We start from the raw sequence: 17,692 nt of genomic DNA, 5'->3' as shown, positions 1-17,692 counted from the left end.
CACGTTTTACAGTGCATTTTTTTTTTTTTTTTTTTTTTTTTGTAATTAAACTCCAGTTATTCTAAAGATGACGTATGATGATTATTGTAATAACATTTTAACAAATCCAATATTAGAGTATTAAAATTTATAGAATTGAATAACTTCAATATTTTATATTTATAAAACTATAGTATAATTAAAGTACAGTCTAAAGTTTCTGTAAAATTAAAATGCAACAGAGGAAAAAAAAACTAAACAGACAAATGTTCACTAGTGGTCTCAGATTTTCGATCCAACTGTATGTCCAATTACTGATGTAAAATTTCTGCTTTTACTTTGTCAACCCAGTTTGCAACCTACATTGACCTTAAGTGCGGAATACACAGTATTTCTTGATCTTATTTAATGGAGTTTGTAGTAAAAATGGTACAGATGCCATTATGAAACATGTTTATCAAGGAAGGAAAGTACTTTTTCTAATTCAAATATTGACTAAAATGAAGCAAGAAAAACAGCACAATGTTTGGAAACATTTTAATATGAATAAAATTCACTGAGAAGATGACAAACATGATATCTTTTTTTGTTCTTTAAAGTAAACCCAAACAGCAAGGAGATGGTTAAGATCTGCTGTCTTTGGCTGATCCGTTTCCTCCCAGCTGTCGCTGACAAGAGTTTGTGTGTGGGAGATGAGAGAAATCTGAGCAGTTTCATTTTGAGACTTAAAACACGCTGAGGTCACCCAACCAATTATATTCAGTTAGATAAGATTTACCTTGTTTCCTTGACACACACACACACCTCTATTAGCCAGGGTTTAGCGGAAGCTGAACAGCATCCAAAGTCCACAGGTATCCATTTTTATGGCAGGGTTCAGTGCCGGGTCAACACTGATTCTGTTATATGCATACATTGTTTGAAATCCTATTTGTGGTACTATTTTATAATTCCTAGAAAACATAAACATCAAACTAGAGGCTAAAATTTGCGAATAAACTTTGAGGTTGGCTTGAGCGAGCCTGAATGGACAGCCTGAGTCAAAAGAGACAAATCACATATCAGTTCGGAGTTCTGGAGCTGAAATATGGTTTCTTCACAGTGTAATGTGGTTGCTAGGGTCCTCTATACAGTTGCTAGGGGCATGACAAGACAATTGCCAGGGTGATCCCTGAAGCCTGTTAACAATCAAAAGATCCAACTCAAATATCTCTATTCTAATGAAGAGATATAGCTTTCTCATTTTACTATATGGTTGCTAGGGTCCTCCTCTGAATGGTTGCAAGGAAACATTTCAAAACAATGTTCGCAAAATAATTACCTGGGTATGATGTTATAATGCAGATATTTAGCTTGTTCATTTTACTCTATGGTTGCTAGGGTGTGGTTAGGTAGTTGTCAGATATTTAAAGACTACTTATCTGGGTCAAAAAATAATAATAAAAGAGCCAAAAAAGCCAACATGCTTGTCTCTACGATGTTCTGATCCAGAGATTTTCCTCATCTTTTTTCAATGGAAGTCTACGGGGTGGTTGCTAGGGTGAGGTTAGGGTGTCACTATTTATAGTCTGTGTGTTTTATAGGCTTGAAGTCACTGTGAAAAGTCACTGTGAGATATGGGCGCACAAATAATTTTGAACATCAGAAAGATATTTAAAGGATGTTTCTTGTTTCTGGATGTCGTCAATGGACCAGTGAATTGTTTAGACATTTTCTTTCAACATGACTTCTAAATTTCCACCTCTGAATCAGATTAAATCCATTCATTTGTCTGCTTTTCTTTAGCGAGGGTAAATTCGTTATAAACTAGTTTTGGTGAATTTCATGCTGGTTTTTGTCATGCCTACAGTGGTTAAGCTGTATAGCCTTCAACAACAGTAAGAAGCTATCTAACACCAGTTCAGTATAGGCCCAATAATTCCCTCATTTTAACAAGATAATTATGTATATGAGCTCATGATCTGTATATTAACCATTCCATTGTATTATTTACATACTTGACATACATACATACATACACATACTTGGATGTGAATGAGAAAGAGAGGGAGGTTGGGCGTTGTTTGGAGATGATGTGGCAGAGGTTTGTGCGTTTGGAGATGAATGAAACGTGGTGGTTTTTGAACTAGGATGAGAGCTTGTTCTTCAGCTCATCTGTGTAAACACAAACATTTGGCAACACCCTCACACTTCATAAAACTAAAGCTGGAAATCTCCAGTACCTTTTCATTTTCTAGCTTTCCACCTTCATTTCTGGACCACAGATATTCTGTTGTTTTGAAACCATTGAGGGTTCGGATAAATATTGGCTTCATGCAGATAAAAGAAAGCCAAATCTACACTTTCAGCGAGGGGCAAATATGTAAATAAAATTCTTTTGAAATGAAGAAAGGCCAGGAATACGCTGCTTGACTGAAACAACAGAATTATAAAAATCTTGACAGGACACCAATGGAAGAAAAAGCCATTTTCATTGGAGAAGGTCCAAGGAGAAGGTTTCATTTGCACTTCAAAGATTCATTCAGAGAAAAGCGCTGAGCGTATCTGACATCTTTCAGCTTAAATGAAGGAAGGAGATCCTGACAGACTCGACTAGACCAGTTTAGGGTTGCGTTTAAAACAACGTGTTAAATTCGACATATGAATTCTTTTATATAAACTAGTTTGGAAGAATTATCAACCGATGCAAACACGTTTTGGGCACATGTCTATGAACTTCAAGGCTGACTGCATCATCACTCAAGTCAAAGGGGAAAACAGCAGAACTATTTTGAGGTAAATTAAAGACACATGCCGTTAAAGCGTCCTCTTCGTGTGCTGTGCTCTGGGATAGACTAGAGAAAGCTGCAAATCAATTCATTTCAATGGCAATAGCCAGTATGTCTGACATACGGATTTGCTGACCAATGATCATTTTTGAAAGGCTAATATTAGGCCCTGTTTACACTAGTGCATTTTCATTTTAAAACGCATAACTTTTGCTACATTTACACCTATCGTTTACACTACTCAGGAGACGTTTGAAAATGCTGCAAACCCTGTTTTAGTTTGAAAACTCCAGGGTTGCATTTCAGTGTAAACGGAGCAAAACAGAGACTTTTGAAAACGATGGCATGGCTGCCCACATTGCCTCTGTATATCCATGACGACCGTGTAAACAATAACATCATGCTCATAGTTGTACCCATAGATCTGTATGGGTAGATTCCCCATTCGACCGCTCCAAGCACACAGACACATCTGCCATCTAAATAATAGGGCATCTACCTATACATATATGGCTGTACCTGCATGAATGGTCATGTGACATACGTTTTCGGTTGGGTAGTGTAAACGGAGATAATTTCTGAAAAGCAGCGGAAACCTCAGTGTAAACGGGGATCATTTTCATTCTAAAACACCATTTTAAAACGAAAATGCACTAGTGTAAATGGGGCTTTCGAAAGACAAATATTACACCTATCAGAAAGATAACATTGTTGCTAAAACAATAGAATTACTGGCTTTTTTAATATTTACATCGTATAAAGATAAAGCAAATGATCCCAAAGTATTTCTGGAAAATATATTAGAGGCATTTCCTTAACATTAACTGAAACAAATATACTTTAAGCTGTTTAAGTAATATTTAACACTCATTTTAGCAAATTCACTGAAAAAGGATACTACACTGTAAAAATCTTATTAATTGTGAAATTTACAAGCATTTTCAGAGTGAATGCTATTTGAAAGTATTTTTTAAGATTCTTTGATGAATGGAAAGTTCAAAATAACATCATTTATTTGAAATAGAAATAGTCTTTATGTAAATGTATTTACAGTCACTTTTCATCAACTCAATGTGTTGTCGCTGAAGAAGTATTCATTTTTCTCTCCCAAATTGTTTTCCTTTACTACAAAGAAGTTTTTTTTATTTATTTAGGAAAATTATTGATTGATTGATTGATTGGTGGTGCTTCTCATTGACTACATTTACATGTGCACGAATAATGTGGTTATTTCCAATAATCAGAGTAAGGACTTAATCGCATTATGATGTTTACATGTCAAGAGCAAAGCTCTTCACTCCCGTTTACATGCAATTTCCATTATTCTTATTATTCGCTAAGAATTGTGGTTAATTTGTTTACTGCCATTATTCACATATCCCACTGCACAGCACAAATGATGGACTCAGAAAGAGCAGGTGTATTACTGGCCGCTCTTTAAATTTATTTTCGTCTAATGCCACTTTTGTATGGTAGGCTATTCCATGGCAATTCGTTTGCCTACACTGCCATTGTTTTCTGCTTGCCATTTTTAGATGAGGGTAAGGAACAGAGACTGGTGGCAGCGAGTTGTATTTTCCCCAGAAATGCGACGCTTTCTTCCCCGCTATGGTTTCTAATCTGCATATTATTGCAGGTGCATATCACATCATCCATGTATGTCACAAGCACATGCACACTTTGGTTAGAGCGTCTGCGATTTAAGGTGTTTACATGCCTGTATTTCGATTAAAATTGGCGTACTTCGTATGTCAATACGATTATGCTTGCTGCGATTATGAGCTTAATCGCATTATTTAAATTAAAGTGTTATTGCGTTTACATGAGCTAAAGTTTAATCACAGTATTGCCAAAATCTCATTATAATCGCATTAAGAGTGTGCATGTAAAGGCACTCATTGAATCCTCATTATTATTAATGTAACCATATATTTTGCAATGACCCTGTAGCAACCCCCTCTCAATACCCCCCCCCCCCCCCCCGTTTTTTTTGGAAAACCTTAGTGTTTATGTGCCTTTGTGGTCATGCAAACGTCATGACAAAAACATATAAAGCCAATGTATCTCGTAGACCAGGGTTCAAAAGTTTACTGTACATTACAAATCTCTAACCCATTAACACATGAGTTTACTTCCACTGATATCAAAGCATGATTGCATGGAAGAATATTTTCCATATCGTAAAAATCTAGGACGACATTTGAACCGTTTAGAAAGCTGAATCTTTCACGAAGCATCCGCACATACGTACAGTACATGTACGATAACACACTCTTACACACTCTCACACATGTTGTGAGTGCCTCTGATAGTCTCTGGCTCTCTGCCACAGTCCAGATGTTTCAGGGCCCCTGTGGGCCACTGCAGGTTAACTAATTAACCCTTAGAGATGCACGTATGTACACAGCGAGAAGAAATGGCTGCTTGATTTCTCTTACGGCAGGAAGTACATTTTAGCTAAAGCAGCTGAAGGATTGCAAGCTTTTATTTGGCACCACGTGTTTGACTCTCTGTTCGCCCAAAACCCGCAGCCAGCTATTGGAGGAGAGTTATAACCAGCCCTACAAACACGTGCCTCAGATCGGACACAGATGCTCAGCCCATCTGCATACATACATGCATTGTTAACTCATCTTCGTTTTAAAATCTAGAGAGGCAAAATGAAATAACAATGAGTGCTTCAGTTCATCGAGCTTCTTGTGCTGTGATGAAGGAATATTATTTAGAGACTACTATGGTTTTTATAGTTGTATTGAAAATACATTTGTTCAAAGTGTTTTTTTTTTTTTATCTATTCAATCCCTGCAATAATTGTGCACCATGTGTCCAAAAATAGAATATTTATAACTTTAATTTTACAGTTAGACCTCACTAATGGACACCATATACACAAATTGGAATGGAGTCAATTGCGAGCTCATTATTGATTCATTTAGTGAGTCTGATTCAAATTCTAAGTCTCTGCACTTAGCAGACAACTCTGAGGAAGGCTGTGAGGGCTTGGTGCTCCATTTGCGACAGACCCCTTGAGGCCATTTGATGAATCCTTTTTTTTTTTTTTTTTTTTTTTTTTTTTAAAGGAACCGGTACATAAGAGTCATTTGTTCACAAATAGAACATCATGGCTCATGGTGCATGAAATCTTAATAACTAACAACACCTCACAAGATAATTTCTGACAAAACTGCATATGGAAACTTGACCGAACTGGACTTTCCAGCCCTGTGCCTGTAGTGACATTTACGGACGTTTCATGACACTGAAACGTCCAGTAAGTGGCGCAAAAAAAAAAAGAAAAGTGTATTCAGTTTTATCTGAAACAGATGGTCATGAATCTAGAAACTTTTTTTAACATTGGTTGTTGTATGTAAGCTGGGAATTTGGAAATTAGATGTCTGGTAAAAATAACATGGCATCTGAATATTACATAGTACCTACACTGTAGTGTTCAGATATGTTAGCATGTTTCTACAAGTCTTTGAGTTCTTTTGTCATAACTCGTGTTTCACTGGACTCATACTTGAGCGTTTCACATCATAAGTGCAATGCTGTACTGGGTGCGCTAACAAGCAAGTTTACTTGATCAGAAAAGCCAAACGTGTGGAGCTTCCTATGTGACGCAAACATCGCAATGTATTTGTTTATAAATTAAGCACTTTTGAAAGTGTTTTGAGCTCATAACATAGTACTGTGCACAAAATATCAGAAAAATAAGTCTTCGTTAAGCGATAATCTGCCACGATAATCATAATTTGTGTGAAAAGGAATAAAAGTTGATATGGTGTTCATATCAACTGGAATCTACATGCTTAGACTTTTCCAATGAGCCAAGGTTGGGATTTTCAGTTATTGTCACCTTTTTCGCATTTGTGAGCATTTTGGTCACAGTCTGCAGCTTTGAAATCGGTACCATATGACATCAATTTGGCGAAGATGAAATGTTTCCAGGCCAAACGAAGCACAATCCAGAAGAAACACGACTAACAATCCCACATGAATCCACAGAAAGTGACTAGGAGCCATAGAATAACGGAGACAAATGAGTCTAATCAGGATCTAACCCATTGAGATAAATGCAGGGGGGCAGGGACGTTATTTGTATAAATGGATATATAAAGAGCTCTGGATTGCATTGGCAAGAAATATCTAGTTTTTTTCAGCAGTCAAACTTTCACTACGTGTTTACAGTCACTACCGTGAAAGATTCTAATCATTCTCGTCATAATTCAGCTGTCAAATGACTCCAACGAGCAAAATTACAACCAGCGTTTGGCCTCGTGCCTGGATGCCAGACTGACCATGAAGTCAATGAAAAAGACGTAGCCTCCAGGATCCATCCGCTCAGCTAAAAAGACGTTTTGATAGCACGGGTGGAGGTTTAGTAAACTGATAAATGAGACGAGCTGCACATTTCTCAGAACTGGAAGCCAACACCATTTCTTTCGATGCCACAAACACGGCATGTGTGTTTATGCCAATTTATCTCCAAACGGCTTGAGTGGAGAACACACATAAATCACATCCTGCTTTTATGGACGGACATGTTTACCAGAAGAAAACACAAATGTATCAAATTTATCAGAGGAAGCTTTGGTGTATGATAAGTTCATAATTACAGGCAGCACTTGTATAAATCGGTCACAATGTTACTGGACTGTTGGAGTTGATTTTCTCTTGGACATGAGGCAAGAGCCGAATAGGAAACAGGTCCCGAGTGGAAACTGAAGTCAAGAGGACTGTTCAAGCCTTACATAAGCATACCGTGGTGCGGTGACTAATACAAGCTTGGGTTCACAAAATAAGCCTCTTGCCTCGGGCTCAGAACTGGACTGAAAATCCCAGGCTGGTTTGGAGCCAATCTCACTAATGAACCGGCGTAATATCATGCAGTAACATGATTAAGTCATGTTATTAACTTTGTAATCCAAAGTACTTTGAAAATTATCATGGGATTGCAAAGGTTGATGTTGCAATATAAGTCACTTTGGATAAAAGTTTCTGCTAAATGTGTAAATGTAAATGTATCACTAGTACCATCAGAAATCCATGATATATAGTACCTTTTGTAAACTTTTAAAAACAAACTCTTACATGTACATTGGGGTTGATATGGAAGCTTATTTCCGCCACGGAATAAAAATAAAAAAGGTAATTGCGATTATTTTATCTCACAATTTTGTTATTTTTCTTGCAAACCTGAGTTTGTCTCCCAATTCTTACTTTTTCTCCACAATTCTAAGAAAAACTCACAATTCACAATTGAGAAAAATAAACTCGTAATTCAGAGATAAAAAGTCAAAAATGTGAGATGAAAAATCGCAAATGCAAAGAATAATAAAATAAAGTTAAACAAAATTCACAATTAACTTTTTTATTATTCTTTTGTGCAAAAATGAATCTTACAATTCTCGCTTTTTTCTCTCAATAGCCAGTTAACATGGTTCTGTGCTTAAATCTCGCAACTCAGACTTTTTTTCTCACGATTGCCAGAAAAGAGTTGTAAGATAGAAACTCAGAATTGTAAGCAAAATCTGAATTGTGAGAAAAAGTCCATATTCCGTAAGCGTAAAAAAGCTTTCATAGATTCTACTTTTTCTTATTTAATAACCTTTTGGTTCACAAATGCCATAATATGCATAGCAATTTGTGAAATTGAATTAATGTAAATAACATAATTTTAAATTTTTAAATTTTTCATTGTAGATTTTCAGTGTGATCTCAGACTTTTGGAGCCCACTAAACATACATCACCAATGACACCTATGAATGGGAAAAAAACAATAAAAACAAACATGTACAATAAACAGTGACAGAAGACACATTTGAAAAGCATCTCAGAGTGAACACTCAGGTCAAGCCCTCCATCTCTCGATACAGACTGTACTGCAATGTCCATGCAAATGATCATGGAGAGCATCAGACACAACAGATGGCCCAGCACCTGTTCCTAAATACCTTCAGATGAATGTCTGACGCACCTGCGGGTCTGTGCATGTACATGTAGGCGTGTGTTTGTCTGCAGAAGTGTGCATTCATCATTCATACTGGAGACACAAGCCTCCCCAGAGTTTTCAGTGACACTTCCATCATTCCATCACGTCTGCTCTTCAAGATCAAAGGCTGTCAATTTTAATCTTAAATCTTAAAAAAAAAATTTAATGAAATCCAAATATACTATATACATTTCACACAAATAATTTTATATTTTATTTTATATATTTATATTTAATTTAATTTAATATTTACTTTATCATCATCATCATCATGTATTATTGTGAATTTAACATGGAAGACTAAATATAACTAATATTAACTAGACTAAATATAACTTATTTTATTATTATTATTATTATTATTATTATTATATTGTTGATATTGTAACTTAAAAAAATAATAATGAAATAAAACTATAATTTAATTAAATAATAATATTAATAATAATAATGCATTAATTATTACTATTTATTATTATTATTATTATTATCATTATTATTTTAGCATGGATGGGGTTCAAATTCCAACCTACATTATATTTAGTTTATTAGCTATTTGTTTTTAAATAAATATATATAATAAATAATTTTAATTATAACACTACTACTATTATAGGATGGAAGGGTTCAAAACCAACCTACATAATTTTTTTTTAATATAGGTATTACTGTATATGTGGATTTCATTATCAGGGTTTGAAACCTTACACAGTAAAACTGAATCAGACCACTAGACTAACCATTGTAAAGTTGTTAAACAGTGTTATCTTGCAGGATGCCCTCAGTGAAGTGCATTTACTCACACACTCTGAAGCCGGATCCAGGCGGCGTCTGTCCTGCCTGCTCGCTGTTGTAGATGGTGGTGACATTCCCACGCTCGCAGTAGTTGGTGCAGCGTCCCTGTATGCAGTGCAGCCTGCAGATGGTGGGGGTGAAGAGCACTTTGATCCGCTCCGAACCACCGCGGACGACGGCTGAGCGCTGCTGCTGGCCGGACGAGAGCTGAGCCACGGCTAGACAGAGGCAGAGGGCAAAGCCAAAGCAGAGCAGCAGAGTCAGCCTGTGAGGACGCATGGCGAGCCCCGTTCACACACACATCACACACACTCACACTCGCAAACGTCTTTTTCCTGGCTCGTCCCTGCAAGATCTCTGGAAAGGATCAACTAGTGCACAAAAAAAGGCCAATTCCTGTTCTGGCAGAGATATGAGGTAATGTGCACCACACACACCTGTATGTGTGTGTGTGTATGTGTGGTTGTCAATGTGTTCAGAAAGCTGTTTGCTGAGGAAACCAGAGCCTTCTTGTTGTTTGAAGGAGCTGTTGCAAGCAAAATCTGGCGGCGATTGAGGTTGGATCCATTACCCGCTGATGTCCCTCTCGCTCTCCTTCAGCCCTGTGCTCACAAACACACTGACAGGCTTCTCAACACACTCACTACATGAGGAGAGAACTTTCTCTGTCATATGAGGAGGAGAGAGCAGAGTGGGCGGTGAAACCCAGGAAACTAGCAGGGGAGAGAGAGAGAGAGAGACTCTGCGTCTCTGGCATTGCACACGGGGGTGAGGTCAGCGCCGTTTAATGTGTGTGTGTGTGTGTGTGTGTAGCGGGAGCTTGTAGAAGGGAGGGGTGTATTTTTTTCTTTCACTCTGCATTTTCAATGCTGTCATTTGGCAAGATTTCGCTGTTCCCCTGCAGCGTGCGCTGAACGTTTCCCAATAGTTCAGCACTAATGAACCACTTAGTCACCTTCGTGACTCTACTTCTTCTGTGGAACACAAAAGGAGAAATTCGGAAGAATGTTCACGATGCTCTTGTCCAGAAACTGATTGTGGACAAAATGGCAATACAGCACCGAAACATATTATAAAGGACTATAATTCAAGTCATATGATAGCTTTGTTTGAAGAACAGATCAGCGTTTTGGCCTCTACTATCTTAAATATATATTTTTTTGCAGCAATACCATAGAAGAACCATTCTAGGTTCTCCAAAGAACATTTCAGTGATCAATTTTTAAAAGAATGTTATAATAATCTAAATAAACTTTTTCCACTATAAAGAACCTTTGTGGAATTCAAGGGTTCTGTGCATGTTTCTAGGAACATTCTTCAAAATAAAAGTTCTTTATTGGCATCAGTGGTTCCACAAAAAACCTTTAACCTCCATGGAACCTTTCCATTGGACAAAAGGTTCTTTAGATGACTAAAATGTTATTCCCACTAAGAATGGTTCTTTTAAGAATTGTTCACTGAAAGGTTCTTTGGGGAACTGGAGATGGTTTTGCTATGGCATTGCAGAAAACAAACAAACAAACAACAAACAATTGGAACCTTTTTTTTAAGAGTAAAGGGGGAAAATTATGGCATTCAAGAACCCAATAGGGGACCTGAGCAAACCTTTAAGGGGGCCTCAAGATGACTTAAAGTGATTTAAAAGAAGACAAAACCAGCTTTAAAATGAGCTAAAAGGGTTAATGTGGAAAATCAGGATACATAAGTGTGATTTTTACACCTGTAACTGTCATGCAACTAAAATCTAAAATTAATACAAGTAATGCCAAGCGCTAAAATATTTTATCAGGTAAAAAATTTTGGTACTTTACAAAAAAAGTCTCATTTGTTAACATTAGATATACAAGATTAACAACTATGCTGCAGAAGTACTGTTTATCATTATTCATGTTTATCATTAGTATCGTGCTTTGTTGTCATTTTGAAGCTTTATGGAAAAGAGCTGTCAGTATTTTTCTCAAAAATTCCATGGATTTCGAAATTCCAAAAATTCCTTTTGAGTTCCATTGAAAAACAGCAGGCCATTCAGGTTTGGAGGGACACGAGGTTGAGCAAACGACGGCAATTTTAGTTTTTGGATGAACTTTTCTTTTTAAACTGAGGACAAACCTAATCTAAAACAGGCTTTTGACCAAATAAGTATCTGGATCCACACAAAGTCAACAACTCCACAAAACAAAGAACAAACTGTTCAGAGCGTTTAAAAGGATTAGTTCTTATAAAAGATGATGCCACATTCTTCACAGATGATATGGTTTACCCACATTTGGTGTTTGAACAGTACTTCTGTTGAATACACCAGCAGGGAATACACTCTAAGATGTTTTTCCTAAACAGCATTGAGAAAGCTAATTGAATTTTGCTGAGGGATTCTGCTTCTTAGTCGGTCTTCTCCAGAGAAAAGTCTTAGTAATCTCTCAGACTTTTCTTAGATTTGCCAAAACTCCAATTCTGCAACAAAATGTCTCAGATCTCAAAACAAACTAAAAGATTTCACATCATATTCTTCCAAGATTAAATAATCTGCAGTCCCAATTTATATGTCTATATTATAAATCAATGATGGATTCATTTATATTTATTTCTCCTAAGGAGTTTAAGTTTATGCCAAAGGAAAAAAAAAAAATGTATGTACTGACTGCCCATCCAAAAAAAAAAAAAAGTCACACACTCTAATATTTCGTTGGACCGCCTTTAGGCACGCATTCGCCGTGGCATCGTTTCGATAATCTTCTGCAATGTCACAACATTTATTCCCATCCAGAGTTGCATTAATTAAGATCCTGTATTGATGATGGGAGAGTAGTCAATATGCATGATGTATGCATAACTTCATCCGCCTCTCTTCTTACCCTGATGCACACATCACTCTGGAACAGGGTAAATCTGCACTCATCAGACCACATGACCTTCCATTGCTCCAAAGTCCAGTATTTATGCTCCCTAGCAAACTGAAGCCTTTTTTTCCGATTAGCTTCACTGATAAGTGTAAGTGGTTTTCTTAAGGCTACACAGCTGTTTAGTCCCATCTCTTCAGTTCCCTTTGCACTGTGCATGTGGAAATGCTCTTACTTTCACTATTAAACATAGCCGTTGTTTTTTTTTATGATTTGACGAAGTGATCGCCGATCACGACCAATCAAGATTTTTTTCCGACCACATTTCTTCCCCGAAGATGATGGTTCCCCACTATCCTTCCAGTTTTGAATAATGCGTTGGATAGTTCTTAACCCAATTTTATTAGTTTCAGGAATCTCCTTAGATGTTTTCTTTTCTTGATGCATGCCAATAATTTGACCCTTCTCAAACTGATTATAATCTTTTCCATAACGACAGGATGTGTCTTCCGACATGGTTGTTTAAGAAATGAGAAGACACTCATCGCATCAGTTAGGGTTAAATAACTTGTTGCCAGCTGAAACATAATCATCCATGCAGTAGTTATCCAATGGGAGGCTCTTACATATTTGCTTTAAATCAAGGTGGTGACTTTATTTTTGGACGGGCAGTGTATATATGCATATACGTGTGTGTGTGTGTGTGTGTATATATATATATATATATATATATATATATATATATATACACACACTCACATTTTCTGCCAAAAATATATTTTAAATATGTACTAAATATACAGTATGTAAACATTAAAGCTCAATTATTTAGTCTTAACCTTAATATATCAAAATATATATATAAAAAAATAAATTAAATAAAAAAATTGTGGACAGAACAGCCTATAGGGATTTGAAAAAAAAAGAAAGTGTCATAATTATATCGGGCATTATAAGATAAGAAGATTCTTACTTTTTTTTATTTTATTTTGTTTTTATTCAAATGCCCTATATGTTCACGTGTTAAATGTTTATATGCACAAAACGTTTTCTTTAAATGTAAGACTATGTGAATGTATTTTATTGGATTAAAATACGGAGGGCAAAATATATTTTTAAATGTTCATGAAATATATATTTATATTTGTTAAATATATTTTCAACAAAAAATGTCTACAAATATATTGGTAGAAAATATATTTCCATATATAATTTTTTTTTGTTTGTTTTTACATGCAATAGAAACATATTACATGAAATATCCCAGAGCAATGAAAGAGCAACATCAGAGCAATGCAGGTTTCCTCCGGGAAGGAGCAAACAGTGGGTTAAATGTGCAGAAATGAGGTGAACTTGATTATAACTCAGACTGACTTGACACACTTTCAGAATCTGGAACAAATGGGCCTGTTTTGAGCTTCAGGAGCCTGAAGCACAGACGCTGTTTGCTGGAGGAACAGATTTCTCCACACACACACACACACACACACACACCTGTGTCTGAGAGTGGCTGCGCTGACATGTCCCGCAGCTGCTGGAATCAGGCCTGCTGGGACCATAAATTAAAAACGCTACCGTAGGGAGGACCGAACCCTGCACTCCTCTGTACAGATGATCTATGGATCACTTCACCCAAACTGACCGCCTGCTGTGTACTGACAACCACATATTCCACAATCATTTATATACAAGTATCTCTTATTTAAAACAAACAAACAAAAACAGCTAAAACACAGCATTTCCGTCTTGATCAACTTTAAAATGACTCCATCACTCATTTGGGAGGAGCTGTTCAGCTATGTCATGATGTCAGTGTTTTATATATTAATGAGGCAGTAAAACATGCTTTACTATGGCAACTGGTCTTGTTTCTCATGCTGTTTGGTAATGAAGTTGAATTTTTAAGCTTATGCGGCACTGGAACACACACACACACACACACACACACACAAATCTCCATATATTTTTACTTTTTCATGCAGGTTTGGCTATGAAATCTTCTTTTCACTTTATACTCATGATGAAATTCATTCAGTTATTCGACTAACAGATGCTTTTAGATGCACTGCAACTTAAAACCTTAATCAAAATGTGCTGAATGAAACCAATGACTGCCAGTCAAGCTTCAGAAACATGAATACAGTATATATCATCGATAACAGCTTCAGGTAATCTTACAGCTGTTTTTCAACTGCTTACACACAAAATCTTTACTTGTCAAACAATTTCTGAAAGCTGACAATCAAACAGCATGAGCACACCCCAAATCTGCAAAACCATGCACTAGTTCTCAGCCTTTGACTCTTTTTGCAAAACACAACACGCAATTCTCTATGTAACAGACACAAATCTAACAGGAATTAATATTATGGCAAAGGTGTTTGCAAATGTTTGTTTCTGAAAAGTTTTGTGATATTTTGAATGCAGTGCTTCATTTTGCAAGAGATGTGAGCCATTTTGCATTTTGTGTGTGCAATTTGTGTGTAAAGTTTGGAAAAAAAGAGGCAAAGTTTTGAAAATGTGAGCAGTTGAAAAAAACTGTAATATCAATTAATGTTTCTTTAAGAGGGGGCAACTATTTCTTCATGCTAACCTGACTTTATATTAGATAATAGTTTATCTAACATTTCAAACAATTCTCAAAATAAACAGAAGTATGGGATGTGTGCCTCTTTTTTTTAAAATAGTAATCAGTCCCTCCAGTGTTTCACAATTCCATGATCGCTGAATATAATGCAAAATAAACAAAATGTCACTTTTTTTTGTGATCCTGCATGATTCGTTATTTAACCGCAAAATAATCGGGAAAAAAAAAGATCTCACGTAATATAAAATTCTAATAATCTAACTGAATTTACGTTACGCGGATTCAGATGTTGTTCACGTGATGATGTCTGTGTATGTCTGTCAAGAAACAATGGCGGCAAATTTGTCTCACCTGCCTCCTCGCACCATTTCATTGGTTTATAATACAGTAGAGCTTATTGGTGTAGACGTTTGCCCATGAGCATTCATTTATATACATTTTTATGAATGATCTACGCCGTTTGGCGGTACTACAGAAATATTAAGTGCTAACAACAGCAATTTCAGTTAGAATCAATTAGTAAATGTGTTTTTTTTTAACTTATAACTAATTACGCTTGGTGGCGGCATCGCCGAGTACTTCGGACAGAACAGAGCTAATATGTGCGGCTCACGAATTAAGTCTGGGGAACTAATTCTTAATTTGTGGCCATGATATAGGCTAGTCCTACCTATGCTATAGCACGTTAAATGAAGTCAGACATTATTGTACTTTTCACATTACACGAAGCAGACATACTTTAACAATGGGCAGTTTTAGCTGGGCGATGTTGATAAAAATGATCCACTGTTTGAGATTTAGCCGTTTTGTATGATGTATATTTATATGTAGCCATATTCTTTATTTTAGGATCGGTGGATTAGCCAATGATAAGCATTAAAAAGAGCAAATGTTCCCGGTGTCAAATTACAGCCTATTTGAATCTAAAATCAAATCTAAATTCTCTCTTGACTCTAAAACTGCAGAAGAACAGGTCACATCAGTGCACAGACACTGGGAAAAACAGCATTAATCATAAGCTCACCAAAATCCACTATCAACATCTCACGCAAGCACTCATATTTGGCAAAACAAACTGGACAATAAAATCCTGATGAAGAGTTTAAGAGTCAAACTATTGTATAACGGATCTGAGGCCCAAACCGTCAGCTATACGCCTGCGTCCTGCGCTCATCGTCCTGACACGTGACACCAGGGGAATTCAGCCTTCACTGTATAAGAGAATAAATATTTATAAAGTGTGCCGTTTCACTTGTCATCGCAAAAATAGGTCATTAATGAAGACGTTTCCTCATGCGCTGGAATGCTGAGCTTCTGTCACTCCCTCTCTACATTACAAACTCTCTCAGCGTGGAAACTTGGATTCAGCCGGCATGAAGTGTTGGATTTCCAGAGATTTGGCATTTGGCAGCAGTGCTTTTCTTTTCCACGTGAGACGACATCCTTCATTCGAGCGGTTTCCACTTCGTCAGGCAATAAGCGTTGACATTATGCGGCCGGAGAAGGTGTATTATAGCATTTGAAGTTAAAGCAGAGAGAAGAGGGAAGCCCTGAGGTTATGTGGGGTTGTTTACATGCTGGCTCTGGATTTAAAGGCCGGACTGGTGTAAGGAAAGGGCTTTTGGGAATATTTGTGGGCTGCAGAGCACACTTCATTACATAAAACCACACTCAGCTAGAGAAAAACTGTATAGACAAGCACGGGGAACCCAAAATAACCTCAGCTCACTCAGTCCTCAGATTAAACTTGCTCATAGCAGTGCCATTTATATTCTATTAGTTTTCGAGAATATTTTAGATTTTATTTTCTCTTTTAATTGTAATTTTAGTTACATTTTTGGTCATTTTATTTTCTTTCTTTCTTTCTATAAATATGAATATGTTTAAGTATTATAAAACTAAAATACATATATAGATATTTAAAATAATTTTAGTTATTTTAGTACTTTAACTTAAACAAAAAAAAAAGAGAAAAAAGAAAAATGTTATTTTATTTCAAGTAACTATATATGTTTTATTGGTTTCGTTGAATGGTTTTAGTTTCATCATTATTATAATTTTGGGAATTTGGATTCAATGTTTATATGTTCTGTTTTTGTTCAAATTTTAGTTAAAGTTTTAGTCATTTTGTTGTGTTTTTGTCATTTTTATCCTTTTTTATATAGATATAGGTCTATATAGTTTCTCTTTAAAACTATAAAGCTAAAATCTAAAACTTGAAAAAAAACAAAAAAACAAGACAGACATTAAAAAAGTATTTTATTACTTCAACTTTAAACAAAAACACGAAATGTGCTCTTGGCAACTAGCTGAAATAAAATAAGTATAAGGTTAATTTGTATATTATTTTAAATAATGAACAATTTAATGGTTTATTTGTATTTTTTCATTATGGACATTTTAATTGTAATTAATGCTTAGTTCCAGTAATTTTATATGTATTTTTTTGTTTGTTTGTTTACTTTTATTATTATTTAGCATTAGTTGCAAAACAATAATCCTGCTTGATAATAAAATATGATTTATATTAAGCAAATTCCATGAATAACCTCAAACAAAGATATGCTGGACCAGACTGAAGAATTGCTGTAACATGCCACTCTAAGTTTTTACTCCCTAGAGCTTCACTTATCAGCTACAGCTTCATATTCAAGGGCTTGAAGAACATAAATCTAGAGATAAGCACCATTAGATCTCCTAGACCTCCTCTCTCTCTCTCCCTCTCCCTCTGTG

General features: G+C 36.0%; 1 protein-coding gene across 4 annotated transcripts in view; it reads right to left on the bottom strand.

Moving 5' to 3' along the window:
* Positions 1-17,692, bottom strand: part of LOC306842593 (latent-transforming growth factor beta-binding protein 4-like) — an 82,369-nt gene that overhangs the window by 53,554 nt on the left and 11,123 nt on the right. For 3 of the 4 annotated variants that reach the window (XM_079373543.1, XM_079373544.1, XM_079373545.1), the window contains exon 5: positions 9,544-9,753. In XM_079373543.1, coding sequence (XP_079229669.1) covers positions 9,544-9,753 — 210 coding nt within the window. Of the gene's footprint in view, positions 1-9,543; positions 9,956-17,692 lie in introns of those variants that run through there. The other variant, XM_079373546.1, reaches the window with a different exon arrangement.

The sequence above is a fragment of the Barbus barbus genome (genome assembly GCF_936440315.1).
Source record: "Barbus barbus genome assembly, chromosome: 23".
NCBI classification, from domain to species: Eukaryota; Metazoa; Chordata; class Actinopteri; order Cypriniformes; family Cyprinidae; genus Barbus; species Barbus barbus.
Note: the sequence above shows the minus strand (reverse complement) of the source record. Positions and strands in the feature narration are given on the sequence as shown.